The sequence below is a fragment of the Triticum urartu genome, chromosome 2A (assembly GCF_056163025.1).
Source record: "Triticum urartu cultivar PI428250 chromosome 2A, HENAU_Tu73, whole genome shotgun sequence".
Classification (NCBI taxonomy): Eukaryota; Viridiplantae; Streptophyta; class Magnoliopsida; order Poales; family Poaceae; genus Triticum; species Triticum urartu.
In genome coordinates this window covers 574,522,550-574,537,875 of record NC_141874.1, presented here as the reverse complement: position 1 = coordinate 574,537,875, position 15,326 = coordinate 574,522,550, and the positions used below count along the sequence as shown (strand labels likewise).

Below are 15,326 nucleotides of genomic sequence, written 5' to 3'. Positions count from 1 at the left end.
GACTTTTCTACGCCCGTAACAATCCTTTCGCGTGAACTCCATGCCGAGACCAACAAACTTGTGCTTCTCCTCGCGCAACCAGTCCTCATACAAGCGAATGATCTCCTCCACCTTACCAGGCTCGTTGGTGTACCACACGTCGAGCTTCGTGTTACCATCGGCAACTATAGAATGGTACTCGGTGGTGTTCAAAAAGTCATCCATGGCAATGAGCAGCAAGGTTCCAATGGAGATTCCTAAGACCCTGCGACAAGGTTGAGGAGTGGCGAGGAGGCTGGGAACTGACTGATGTTCTGTGGCTACAATACGACGTGAAAACCTCACAAACACGGCCAGTATTTAACCTTGGCGAGGGACCTTTGAGTTACAATGCGCATTAACGTGTGAACTAGGAACAGCGAATAGACGGTTGTGCTTCCGAAGCTCATAAAACCATGCACTTCGTAAAGTCACGGCTGTGCACAATTATTTGATGCCGTGGAGAAATCGAGGAGCCTCTAACTTTATTTTACGGTAACTGACACACTGAATAGTCACATCTAACAGCCGGCACATCGGTCATCAATTCCTCCTTTGAAAAAAGACCACCAACGGAAGAATCCAATGAAGCAAACAAACAAACAGCCGTACGCCTTAGATCCGAAGGCCAAAACTCATCCGTGCCTCATCTGGCTAGATTCACAACATCTGTCCCTCGATAGTCAAGGCTGGTTTCAGGTCAGGCCCAGGTATGCAGGCACAACACGCACACACGTGTCTATCAGGCACGGGTATGTAGGCACACGACGCACATACGTGTCTATTCCACAGGCACATATAGATACAGGCAGCAACTCGCCGTAAACACGTGAATGCAGGCAACAAAGGCACGGAAACGAAGCCTCTACATGCACGTGCTTCGGCTTGGCAAGGCACGAATACGGCCTTGCAATTAACGTTCTCGAGCCACGGCTAGACACCCTCTACGTACAGACATGGAATTGCAGCTTCTCCGACGCACAAGCACGGTTTTCGAATTGGCATTATCGAGGCACAGATACAAATCCTCTGCATACAAATCATCTGGATGCAAAAAAGAGAGGTGGCAGAGGCATCGGTAAGAACACTCTGTTCGAGAGGCACGGTTGCAAACTCTCAAGAGGGACAGCCATGTGACACCGCAGACACATAGACACGTGAAGTGTATCACATGAGGATACATCAAATACAAGCAGCGAATCAACGGTAGAAGTGAAAGAGCCACAGTTTTAAAGTGACTAGAGGCACGGGCGTGTAGAAGCACGGGCACGACGAGTCACAGCCACCGCATCCCCTCATGGACAGGCATCTGGCACCACAGGCACGTAGAGTCACAGCCAGCGTGTCTCCTGAGACAAGCGAATGCAGGTACAGGACGCACAGAACTGCAGCGTATACAGGCACGGAATTGCGACTTTTGTCACACGGGTACGGCTTTCAAATTGGCGTTCTCGAGGCATGGGTACAAACCACCTGAACGCACAAAAGAGTGGTGGCAGAGGCACGGTTGTGTAGTCTGAAGAGAAACTGCCGTGTGACACCACCACATAGAGACATCGCGTGTGTCACATGAGGTACATGAATAGCGGAAAAGAAGCCACGGAAGTGCAGCCTCCACAGACACGGATGCGGGCTTCTAGAGGCACGGTCCCGAAGAACACAAAGATAGGAAACTGAAAAATGTTGCCTTATACGTTACCGGACGTGTGTCTCTTGTGCGAATGTGTAAAACACAACAATACAAACACAAACAAATAGCGGTGAATATAAGCCAAACAAAAAACACGCTTCTCCCAAACAATACATATGCGTCCCCTCACGGACGGGCGTCTGGCACCAGAGGCACGTAGAGTCACAGCCAGCATGACGCCTGAGACACGCAAATGCACGTACAGGAGACACCAAATTACAGCGTATACAGGCACGGAATTGCGGCTTCTCATAGTTATCGAAGCACAGGTACAAACAACCTGGACGCACAAAAGAGTGGTGGCAAAGGCACGGATGTGTAGTGTCAAGAGGAATTTCCGTGTGAAACTAGCACGTTACAGACATGGCGTGTCTCATGGATGTACATGCTTAGACAGAAAGAAGCCACGGAAGTGAAGCCTGAACATACACGGATGAATGGATTCTCGAGGCACGGTCCTAAAGCACACAAAGACACGAAACTAAAATGTTGCCTCGTACATTAGCAGACGTGCCTCTCTTGTGCGAATGTGTAAAAGACAACAATACAAGCACAATCAAACGGCACTGAATAAAAGCCAAACACAAAACGCGCTTCTCCCAAACAATACATATGCGCCACTTCAACAGGTTCTCTAAATATACATGAACTCGCGCAAACATCAACAATGAACTTATAACATGAAAAAACATAAGAAATTATATTCACATAACATGAGACGGTACTCCATAGGATTGAACTAAAAGTACTCATTAATTATACAAAAAAAATGAAAGTCTTCTAGGAATCCATTCTGCTCAGACCACCGGGACGATTCTACTCAATTGGAGTTCTGCTCAAAAGCATCAACGGCGTTCGGGGTCGGGAAGACAACGAGGACGCATCATGTCCTTCATAGACAGAACTCGGTGGTAGAGATCGTAGCTGACATACCCATCCTAAAATAAAAAGCGGATGAGAATGAAGATATACGTTAAGGGAAAAAAAAGTACTATTGTTGCAATAAAACAAAAATATAAAGACGAAATTTTCACTTACAATTGCCGCATATTTCAGGTGTTCAAGGGAAAGCGGCTTCCATTCCCAGTAGTCATGCAGACCTTGTGGAAAAGACGACTTCATACTCAAGTAAGATTTGTTTATGACGGCTCCTGCCAAATCTGCCATTGAATCCCTTAGATTACCTCCTTTGATCATGAGCTCCTCTTGAAGGTCGATGTGACACTCTCTTGGGATTTTGAGGTAACTGTTTGCAAGAACATCCCTATCGTTCTTGACGACGACACTAGCAAAAATTATACCTTTGTTCCGAAGGAAATCTTTCAGAGCAACGCACTCTGTCCTAGCCTTGCACAAGTGATAAACAAGAACATGCTTGCGCATCGCCAGTTGCATAACGGCAACTTTTCTACTACGATCAAAATAATCCTCTCGTGTGTACTCCAGACCAAGACCAACAAATTTGCACCTGTCCTCACGCAGCCATTCCTCATAGAGAGTAAGAATCTCCTCCACCTTGTGGGGCTCATTGGTGTACAACACATCGAGCTTGGTATTACCATTAGCATCTATAGAGAGATGCTCAGTAGTGTTCCTGGAGTCGTCCATGGAACCGAAGCTAAGACGACAATGGAGTTTGACTATGCTTCTCATACGAGTTGAGGATGACGGGAGCTACTTGCACTTCTCTGGAGGGAATAAGACGCGATAACCTCCAGGAATAGACCACTACTTAACCTTTGGTGAGAGACGACTCAGTTACCATGCGCCCATTTAATTGCTAAGGAAACGGTGAATGGACGATTGTGCTTCTGCAGCTCGTGAAACCATGCACTTCAAAAGTCACAACTGCCACGCTGTAATCGAGGAGCACCTAGATTGACTCTAGCACGGTATCTGGCACAATGAATACTAACAATAAATAGCCATCCCATCGGTCACCAGCATATCTTTTGACCGAGAGAACAATGAGAGGAAGCAAACAAGATGACCCTGTCGTACAAATACTACACGGGGACTGAACAAAAAGAAGCACGGTTCGGCCAGCACAAAAGCCACACGCGTGCCTCCACTTTGCTTTAAAGACAAACCTCGGTGATATCAACGGACCTGCATCTCTATGTCTGCATACCACCGAAAACATTGCCAAAACAAAAACACGTCCATGCTTCTCACATACAAATAACTCTGGGCTATCATAGACATTCCCGCCTGAACCCAACGTACATAAAAACAGTGGCTCCCTGGGTCAACGACTGCTTGTAAAAAAATTGCAATAACAGAGTCATGAACCGTGACTCCATTCCAGATACAAAAGTGCCTCTCATTAGGAACCATCATGCCTCCCCTCAATTTGCCTCCCCCGACGTATCGACCATGCCTCTCCTGCTACAACGACCGTGCATCTAATAACATCATCACCGTTCCTCTCCTAAAGACACACCCAACCATATCTGATTAAACATGTGATTAAAAAAATTAAAACACAGAAGCACGAGTATGCTTTTTAGCATGTATAACGGTGCCTCGCAAAAAGTATGTGAGGCAGGATAGGCACGTAAAAGACTCCGCTCGGACGCAGCTCAGCTGGACAACTATAATGGGAGGCAGCTGGATGAGTCAAACATCTCGTGTCCCCATAACACCTCGGAATACACGCACACCATCTACAACCAGCATTCATTCCATTTCGCAGAATAAAAAATAAAACAAGAAGCACTCATTACTACTCTTGCTCTCTCCTGTCTCCTTTATATTTCAATAAGCTCCGACTCCCTCAGCCACAACACAACTCATTTGCCTTCTCCGTCACCTGCTTCTAGGGTTCGTGTTTCTTCTCTGTCTCCTGCTTCTAGGGTTCGTCTTCTAACCCGCACACAATCGATTAATTTCTAAGCCATACTTCTCTCGTAGATTGCTGGCCATGGGTGCTTGCCCTAAGCTTCCAATCACAAGCCATCTGCCTTATCCGTCCGCCTACTTCTAAGGTTCGTGCTTCTTCCCCGCACACAGTCTCATTTCAAACAAGTTATTGTAGAGTTTTTATTGGGTCTCTTGATTAACTTCCAAGCCGTGCTTCTCTCGTAGATTTTGCTAGCCGTGTGCGCTTTCCCTAAGCTTCCCCTACCCAAATCTCCGTTCGTCAACCCTCGTTATTCTTATGTCACAGGTAAAAAAACATATGCGTAAGCAGCATGCTCCGATCCGTATTTACGTTTTACGTTTAGGTTTTTCATTTGATAGTTATTAAAGCATCAGATCCGGTACAACGACTTCATTCTCTAACGGAATATAAAAACCATTTGAAAATCTAAACAAGTGTTATAAACTCTGTCATACTGCTTTTTTCAAAGGAGTAGATGAGAAGATTTATGGTAAATTTGTAGTTGTTGCCTGCCTTCAATATGGCTAACATATTTGAAGCTAGCCGTTGTCTACCTTCCACGTTGAAGCTTATTTTTAAATTGTTATGATATTCTTGTTTTCTTAACATAGTTTTTCTGAAATATTTAGGTATGATTTGCCCTGCCTGCCGCCAACCAGGCGGCCCTTGCGAACCACACCTTGAAGTTATCCAGGAGTTTGAGCTTATTCTTCATGAAAATTGTTGGAGCCGCATGATTAGTAAGCATCACTAACAAATTAGTTGCTTACAACACAGTAAAAATCGTCACTGTCACTCATACCCCCTTGCACCTACACTAGGTCCCCCTGCTGCCACTTCTTCGCACCTGCCTTGTGTTTTCATTTTCCATTAGTTTGCTTGCCTATGCCCTGATTAATATAGTCCATTAATCTATAATACAATTATGTTGTTATCTGTAATTCTTATCAAAAATTCATATCCAATTTAAGAAAACTTTTAACATTAATAGTACGCAAGTTCAAATTTATACTTACAGGTGTTATTTGCACTATTTTTTCCAGTATGTACCTTGTAGTGTCAGAGCTTTTCTCGCTGAATACATTGAAGAGGAGAAGAAAGAAGCAAGAAAATTGCGTAAACAGCAGGTAGAGCCAGCCCTTCTTACACATGAAGGAAGGTCTTACAATGCTTTGTTTAAGCATAGGGAAAACTACACAAAGTTCTGCGGTGGTGAGTGGAACATCTTTGCGGCTGATTATGAACTTCATGCTGGAGACTGCATAGAATTTGAACTACCAGACGAGGGTCTCAATCTCGAAATACAAACATATCGAGATAACAAAAGGCTGCTTCCATTACCCCACGTTGGTAGGTATTTAATATTACAAACATTACAAACTTATCTTCTTTCGCTGTAATTTTATATGCATGAATCGAACTGAATAATATTAACCCCGTGTTGGATATAACTTTATCTAACTTTAAAAGCTTTTTCTTTTTCTAGCTCTCGACGATCTTTCTTCTGATGATTTCAACCATGTTCACTGTTGTGTCTACTCTAAGGATATTGAGCTTACCTACGACCAGACACGATTCTTTCTACAACGCCTTTTCGGAGATACTTTCATCCGTTGCCGTCCATTTGTCCATGTCCTGACTCACACTAACACCAAAGACTACGTCATGGTTGGTTACAACTGTCCTTGTTAAAATAACAAACGTATTTTGCTCATATATAATATAAACAATACTGATGTAATATTGCTTATATGTAAAATTATAAAGAACCTATTTATTCAAACCAAAAACAACAAAACTTCCGTTGTTCTCTTAATATGTTGTTTTATCTGTTTACACACCAAACCTGAACATGCCAGGAACTATATTACTCCCAATATAGAATTTCTTAATGTTTGTGCACTCACCATATTCAGACATTCTTTTATTTATTATCCAAGTGACAAATCAACGGTTTTAATTTCTATTTAATTTCGATTTTCTTCTAGAAAATTCTGAGGAGCGTTGTCTCAACACTGAAGAGATGGGTGGACATGCCAACCAATGGCAGGGTAACCCTTGAAGCTCCTGATGAACATACACATGTCATCACTCCTTCATCGTACTACATCTCCAAAAATGACGGCAGGATGGTAATACAAAAGTCTTCTTTCAGAGACTTCATATCAGCTGCATCCTTCGTTCAAAAGAATGTTGTTCTAATCACTTTCAAAGACCAAAATGACCATTCTGTGTCCATCATCATTCAGTGCATTATGTAGATTCCGTCGGAACCAGCACCTAAAATGGAAGCAAACAGTGTATCTCCTAGAATGTTCAATGCTCGTTTCATCATGATGCCTCCAGGAGCAAAACACTAATTACTATAAATTTACTAGATAGGATGGTAGAGTAATTTAACTATTATGGACCATGTGCTTGCTTGAACTATCGGAATAATCTTTTGCAACTTATGTAGCTCTTACGGACACTCAACTTGCTGTTTCAACCATCGTAATGATCCTTTAAAACAAATGCTGTTTGAACCATCGAAATGATTCATTCGAAAAAATGTAGTTCTTATCCTTTGAAAAGTTCACAATTCAAAAAACCAAAAAACAAAAAGATTCATTTTCAAAAATGAAATGAAACAAGAATCAGTTTATGATTCAAAACCTCTAGCAATGCGATGTTATCGAACTTATTCAAATCATCTAGTGAAACATATCTTAATTAAAAACCAAACAGGACTCCATTTTCAAGTCCAAACTATATTTAGTTCAACTTTTCCTAAACACACACTTGTGCACCGAATAACATAAAAATTGTGCCTCCCTAACCAAGGAAGATTATTAATTGAAAAAAAACGTTTCACAACAAAGGCACGACCATGCATCTGCTGAATGTTCTAACGTTTACACGACTACTTTCACAGCCAAAGATGCATCACGCAGGCAGCATGCAAGGAGTAAAAAAATTCAATGAACGAGACAAGTGAAAATCTAAAAAAACAGATAAAACAAACCCATGTTTCCGAAATTCTACGCCTGGAACCGTCGTGTGACTAGCAACTGCTCTTTGGCGGTTTCTTTTTTTGCACGACAAAACAACCTTTTCACTTTTCCAACTCCATTTCATCCTCTTCCTCGAAAGTTTCTCGCCGGCCGCAGTTCACCACCGCACACCTCCAGCCATGGACGACGGGAAACTAACAACATTCACCGAACACATCACTACCCACGGTACCGTGCTCGAGGTGGTGTACACCAACGACCCAAGGACCGTGGAGCGGATCATCAACAAGTACGAAGAATGGCTGAAGGAGGAGAAGAACAAGTTCGTCGGCCTCGGCCTTGAGTACACACGTAAGAGCAGTTACATACGACAAGGGATCGCCGTCGTCCAACTTTCCATGCGCGAGCATGCCCTTGTATACCACTACTGCAGATCCGAGCGCTCCCAGGCGTTAGTTGACTTCCTGCAATGGAAAGCGGTAACTTTCACTAGCGTCGACACCAGGAACGACAAGACCATGCTTGCCCGTGCATGCATCAGAATTCCAGACGAGCACCACGTCGACATCCAGAGGCTATTCTGCATCAAGGGTGGTGGAGAAAGGGACTCCATGGGTGACCTTGCAGCGGCCATCATCGACCCCTCGTACAAGAACATGAAGAAATCATTCCCAAAGGAGAAGCGCCAGTTCTGGGAGTGGAAGCCACTTTCCCCGATACACCTTGAGTACGCGGCAAAGGACGGGTATGTTAGCTACGAGTTGTACCGTAGAATCCTAATCATCAAGAACGGGCTACGTCATCTCCACCAACAACCAATGAAAGAAAGACTCCGCCCACGTAAGAGCAATGATGAGGGATCTTCCAGCGGCTGGAAGCGCTGGAAGGGAAACAGTGGTTGGTAAATTGCGAGAAATTGGATGTCTACATTAAACTAGTAGGAACTACTATTATCATAATTTGGATTGTATGAACCTATGTTGTAAATATGTTTGTTGTTGCTCAAAGATGTTGTGTGTATTGTATTACTATTTTACGTTTGAACTTTGAACACAGTGGTGTGCTCATGTACTAACTTGGATTGTATGAACCTATGTTGTAAATATGTTTGTTGTTGCTCAAAGATGTTGTGTGTATTGTATTACTATTTTACGTTTGAACTTTGAACACAGTGGTGTGCTCATGTACAAATGCATACTATGTTTTGCATGTCTAAATGCAATTAGTAAGTTATGTCTAAATGCAATTAGTAAGTTATGTCCCAGTACTGAGCAAGCATATATTGTATCCGTGATTATAGAACGAGAGATATCTCGCACGATATTGTATTATAATTTTCATACTCAACATTTACAAGATACATCGTGCATTTACAAGAATATGTGATGATATCGTTGTAAACTTTCAGTACAATGCTTATTAAACATTGGTGTGAGCAATTCATAAATATTGCAGAAGATCATTCGGTACACAGTCACAAGCGACAAGAACTTTGTTACCTTAACCACATTGGAAAAAAAATCCTTGCCTCCATTTCACATCAAACACCGCTCCGTCCATTCAGAACATCCTTGCTATTGTACACAGGTTCCTCTTCGTACACCAGTTCTGCACGATGCCACAAAACTACACTACTGTGTGCAACTGACCTATTTACAAGCGTGACTTACTAAGTGTCTACTCAATCCATGCCTGTGGTGCCACGCACCCGTGACCCTAAAGACTACACACCTGTGCATCATTAACCGAGCCCCTCTAACCAGATATTCGGACCGATGCCTCTACTGCCGTATATCCGTGCCTCTAGAATCTTGACACCAGCAAGAGGGTTCAAAACCGTGCCTCCAGACAACCGTGCTTGTACTGATTGCACTTCCGTGCCTCTGTTTGCTTGATCAACGTGCCTCACTTGAAACTCACAGTAACTCTACGTGCTCCGCACGCGTGATCGCCAATGCAACTTTGGTGCTGCACAGACGCGTCTCTCAGTATACCCGTACCTCCACAACCGTGCTTGTACTGACTATAATTCCATGCCTCCGTTTTGCTCAATCCACGTGCCTCACATAAAACCAACAGTAACTCCATGTCCTACACACACACGTGCCTCTCGCATGAAACCCATAGTATCTCGCCCGTACAACTTTGGCGCTGCACACACGTAGCTCTCAGTATACCCGTGCCTCCTCATGACCATGCCTGCACTGACTTCAATTCCGTGCCTTCATTTGCTTAATCCACGTGCCTCACATAAAAGAGATAAACAGCCGTGCCTGAGAGTAAACAACACACGTGCCTCTACTGTATTGATAACTATGACCCCAATTAAATAACATCCGTCCAAAAGAACATCTTTAAAAGAGATGTACAGCCATACCTCTTCTACAAACATACAACAGCAATGAACACTTAGGTTCTTAGGTTCATATCGTTTCATATATCTAGACAACATTAACCCGTAGCATAGATTTTTAAACAAAATCCATTTATGTTCAAAGGCTATAACTAACATCACTACGGCAGATGATTGAAGATAACAACAAGCCTCCTATCACGCTCTTTGAAAGTTATCAGCACCAAGTTGTTTACTTCAATAGACGATGCCTGGAGAAAATCACTAAAACCTTTCTGTTTGAACACCATTCTACTACCCAAGCCAATGAAGTAGGAGCAAGGAGTGCTCACATATATATCATCATCATCAGATTCCAAAGTAACTTCAAGGGTTAAAACGCCAGTCCTAGGAAAAGTCACAAACTCCTTCAAACTCCTCACAACAATACCAGGAATAACCTGAAAAAAAACATCAAGCTATCAGAAATAGAACAAAAATTAAAAACTATAAATAGAAGAGATAATAAAAATAAATAAATAAATAGAAACAAAGAAAAAAACAGTGGAAAAAAATCTGACCATATGATGACCATTAACATTCATGGAATCAATCCTATGAACAAAAGGACAACACGGTATGTAGACATCACCAAAGAGTTGACACCTCATGAAATACATCTGCTGATAATTAAGAGAAACACCACGGGTGTAATAACAACTCCCAACAAGTTCCATCTCGGAGTCGCTCAAACCATCAAGAGCTACAAAATATAATTACACAGGCTCAAGGGAACAGAAAAATCATCATGTGCAATAAAACAAGCTAAAAACTTCCTTAAAAATAAACCTTACCAGCAGATGGTAAAGGAGAAAACGCATCTCCACGACCAACACGATAAAAATCAATACCAATCCATGTTCCATTGTATTCAAGCCTAATGGTCATTATATCACGAGGACGAACACCATAATCACTGACCAATCGTTCCCAGGAAGGACCATGGAATTTACTCCTCAACCGACCATGACTAAACAGAACACCATACAAATAACCCTCATTGCACTGAAAAGCAAGATCAGTATCTTCGTCACCCCTCCTTATGGCTAAAGCCCTACACTCCTCGATGTAACGAGCAAGATGAGCTCTAACACTGCACGGAACATACTGCACAACAAATCAAAACAAGGATCATAATCAAAACCTAAACAGCATGAGCAACACCAAAAGAAATAAACGTGTGTGCCAAAAATTGAACAATTATAAAATGATATTCTTACAACACGCCTCCAACAACGCCGATTCAGGACCACACTGAACCCATCTACAGAAGAATCAACAGAAGAACACGGGCCACCAGGCATACGGCAAAAAGGACAAGCCATAACTGCAAGGAACACAATGATTATCAAGAACTAATCCCACAAAACCCAGTTGAAACTTGACATCTGATAGTGTTGGTAGTCCCCACCCGTAACTATCCCATAAATCTCCATATCCCGGAAATATAATGGGAACAAAAAGAGAAACGTGAAAGGGAAACAGGGAACCCACGAAGGCAACCGGTAGGGAATGGCGATCACGCGAACGGGGAAGCGCGGTCGACGCTAAAGAAGGACCGCCGTAAAAGCAGGCAACAAGCGCGGTGGCCGGGACAGGGGCCGCCGTAACCACGCGACAAGAGCGGTGGCCGCGACGGACGTAGACGACGGCAAAGAAAGAACAGTGCTCCACGACAGTTCGCCCACACCAGAGAGAAAATAGATCTCAAAACAGATCAAAAGGTTTTACAAAACATTAAAAGTATAAGGACTAAAGTGAAAAAAGGAAAAACCAGAAACCAAAAAACACGGGAGACACCGTGCGCGCGACAAGTGTCGCACGCGGAGCGCCTCGGAAAAGTCTCCCGACCGCTCCGCGCGTGACACTTGAGGCGCGGGGAGCGCTTTCCGACTAATCGTTGCGAGGAGCGCTCCTCAATTAGTGATTTCGACGATTCTTTGGGAGCTCCTATTCGGCGCTGTTAGCGCCCGGACAGGTTCCCGGCGCCCACACGAGACCTTACTGGGCCATGGCCCAAAACTTGCTCGCTCCCTCAAAAAAAGGGTCGCTCCCTCCCTCCCGCGCTAACAAGTTTTTTCATACAGGATCGCTCGTACAAATCGCTCTTTTGGTACAGGATTGCTCGCTTCCTTGAAAAACAGTTCACAAGTTTTCCAAAAAAAGTTCATGAATTATAAGAGCATTTAGGTATTTGAAAAAATTTCATCGAATTCAAAAAAAGATCGAAATAAAAATCAATGATTTTTAAAAATATCATCAAATGTGAAAAAAGTTAATCAAAGATTTGAAAAAATTTCATCGATTTTGAAAAATGTACATTGAATTTGAAAAATAGTTAATCCAATTCAAACAAAAGTTCATCAATTTTGAAATAAGTTCACCGAATTTGGAAAAAAATAACAAAAAAGGAACTAGAAGAAAGAAAAATAAGAAAGAAAAAGAAAAAAAACAGTTCGAGAGACGAGTAAAGATGTACGGACTCACGAAGTGGGGTGCTAGCCTAGTTGGTTACTACAGCTTATACGATCTAGTAGGTCGAGGGTTCGATTCTCAGTGGCGTGTGCGCTAGTTTACAGTTTACATTGTAACCGGCGCCTGAAGCATGGAATAGGATATGCCCAAGTCACTGGTTCGAATCCCACCTAGCTCACTGTTTTTTGCGATTTAACAACCAGAAGAACAAGATGATGGGTCAGCCCAGCTCGAGGGAGTGTGTGCACGATTCAGGCGCCCGCAAGTGAAATGACCTATAACATGTGCCTGAAGCGCCAAATAGGGAATGCCCGAGATAGGGCCGCCCATGAGCGCAAATTATTAATGGTGGCCGGGCTCCAGTGAGCTCATTTAAAAAATATATTTTCATAGCACATATAGAAATGCATGTCTAACACATTGGAGAAAAGTTTCATAACATTATACTTTCACACGTGGCATACAAAAAAATTACAAATATGTATGTTCAAAATAGGCCGACTTTTCTTTTTGTTGTGCCAAATATGGAATAGGATATGCCCAAGTCACTGGTTCGAATCCCACCTAGCTCATTGTTTTTTGCGATTTAACAACCAGAAGAACAAGATGATGGGTCAGCCCAACTCGAGGGAGTGTGTGCACGATTCAGGCGCCCGCAAGTGAAATGACCTATAACATGTGCCTGAAGCGCCAAATAGGGAATGCCCGAGATAGGGCCGCCCATGAGCGCAAATTACTAATGGTGGCCGGGCTCCAGTGAGCTCATTTAAAAAATATATTTTCATAGCACATATAGAAATGCATGTCTAACACATCGGAGAAAAGTTTCATAACATTATACTTTCACACGTGGCATACAAAAAAATTACAAATATGTATGTTCAAAATAGGCCGACTTTTCTTTTTGTTGTGCCAAATATGGAATAGGATATGCCCAAGTCACTGGTTCGAATCCCACCTAGCTCACTGTTTTTTGCGATTTAACAACCAGAAGAACAAGATGATGGGTCAGCCCAGCTCGAGGGAGTGTGTGCACGATTCAGGCGCCCGCAAGTGAAATGACCTATAACATGTGCCTGAAGCGCCAAATAGGGAATGCCCGAGATAGGGCCGCCCATGAGCGCAAATTATTAATGGTGGCCGGGCTCCAGTGAGCTCATTTAAAAAATATATTTTCATAGCACATATAGAAATGCATGTCTAACACATTGGAGAAAAGTTTCATAACATTATACTTTCACACGTGGCATACAAAAAAATTACAAATATGTATGTTCAAAATAGGCCGACTTTTCTTTTTGTTGTGCCAAATATGGAATAGGATATGCCCAAGTCACTGGTTCGAATCCCACCTAGCTCGTTGTTTTTTGCGATTTAACAACCAGAAGAACAAGATGATGGGTCAGCCCAACTCGAGGGAGTGTGTGCACGATTCAGGCGCCCGCAAGTGAAATGACCTATAACATGTGCCTGAAGCGCCAAATAGGGAATGCCCGAGATAGGGCCGCCCATGAGCGCAAATTACTAATGGTGGCCGGGCTCCAGTGAGCTCATTTAAAAAATATATTTTCATAGCACATATAGAAATGCATGTCTAACACATCGGAGAAAAGTTTCATAACATTATACTTTCACACGTGGCATACAAAAAAATTACAAATATGTATGTTCAAAATAGGCCGACTTTTCTTTTTGTTGTGCCAAATATGGAATAGGATATGCCCAAGTCACTGGTTCGAATCCCACCTAGCTCACTGTTTTTTGCGATTTAACAACCAGAAGAACAAGATGATGGGTCAGCCCGGCTCGAGGGAGTGTGTGCACGATTCAGGCGCCCGCAAGTGAAATGACCTATAACATGTGCCTGAAGCGCCAAATAGAGAATGCCCGAGATAGGGCCGCCCATGAGCGCAAATTACTAATGGTGGCCGGGCTCCAGTGAGCTCATTTAAAAAATATATTTTCATACACATATAGAAATGCATGTCTAACACATCGGAGAAAAGTTTCATAACATTATACTTTCACACGTGGCATACAAAAAAATTACAAATATGTATGTTCAAAATAGGCCGACTTTTCTTTTTGTTGTGCCAAATATGGAATAGGATATGCCCAAGTCACTGGTTCGAATCCCACCTAGCTCACTGTTTTTTGCGATTTAACAACCAGAAGAACAAGATGATGGGTCAGCCCAGCTCGAGGGAGTGTGTGCACGATTCAAGCGCCCGCAAGTGAAATGACCTATAACATGTGCCTGAAGCGCCAAATAGGGAATGCCCGAGATAGGGCCGCCCATGAGCGCAAATTACTAATGGTGGCCGGGCTCCAGTGAGCTCATTTAAAAAATATATTTGCGCTCACTGTTTTTTGCGATTTAACAACCAGAAGAACAAGATGATGGGTCAGCCCAGCTCGAGGGAGTGTGTGCACGATTCAGGCGCCCGCAAGTGAAATGACCTATAACATGTGCCTGAAGCGCCAAATAGGGAATGCCCGAGATAGGGCCGCCCATGAGCGCAAATTACTAATGGTGGCCGGGCTCCAGTGAGCTCATTTAAAAAATATATTTTCATAGCACATATAGAAATGCATGTCTAACACATCGGAGAAAAGTTTCATAACATTATACTTTCACACGTGGCATACAAAAAAATTACAAATATGTATGTTCAAAATAGGCCGACTTTTCTTTTTGTTGTGCCAAATATGGAATAGGATATGCCCAAGTCACTGGTTCGAATCCCACCTAGCTCACTGTTTTTTGCGATTTAACAACCAGAAGAACAAGATGATGGGTCAGCCCGGCTCGAGGGAGTGTGTGCACGATTCAGGCGCCCGCAAGTGAAATGACCTATAACATGTGCCTGAAGC

The 15,326-nt window shown here is 43.0% G+C and overlaps 2 protein-coding genes across 2 annotated transcripts; one reads left to right on the top strand and one right to left on the bottom strand.

Annotated features, from left to right (window-relative positions):
• The first annotated feature begins 7,764 nt into the window (after positions 1-7,764).
• Positions 7,765-8,490, top strand: LOC147985987 (uncharacterized). The gene has a single exon (XM_087541824.1). It carries the CDS (start codon positions 7,765-7,767, stop codon positions 8,488-8,490), a length of 726 nt encoding a protein of 241 aa, XP_087397950.1.
• A 1,609-nt stretch (positions 8,491-10,099) lies between these two features.
• Positions 10,100-11,302, bottom strand: LOC147985986 (uncharacterized). Its single transcript, XM_087541823.1, has 4 exons — positions 11,198-11,302; positions 10,772-11,084; positions 10,499-10,680; positions 10,100-10,378 (listed from the first exon to the last, which is right to left on the bottom strand). The coding sequence occupies exons 1-4, from the start codon at positions 11,300-11,302 to the stop codon at positions 10,100-10,102; spliced, it is 879 nt and encodes a 292-aa protein (XP_087397949.1).
• Positions 11,303-15,326: the final 4,024 nt, after the last annotated feature.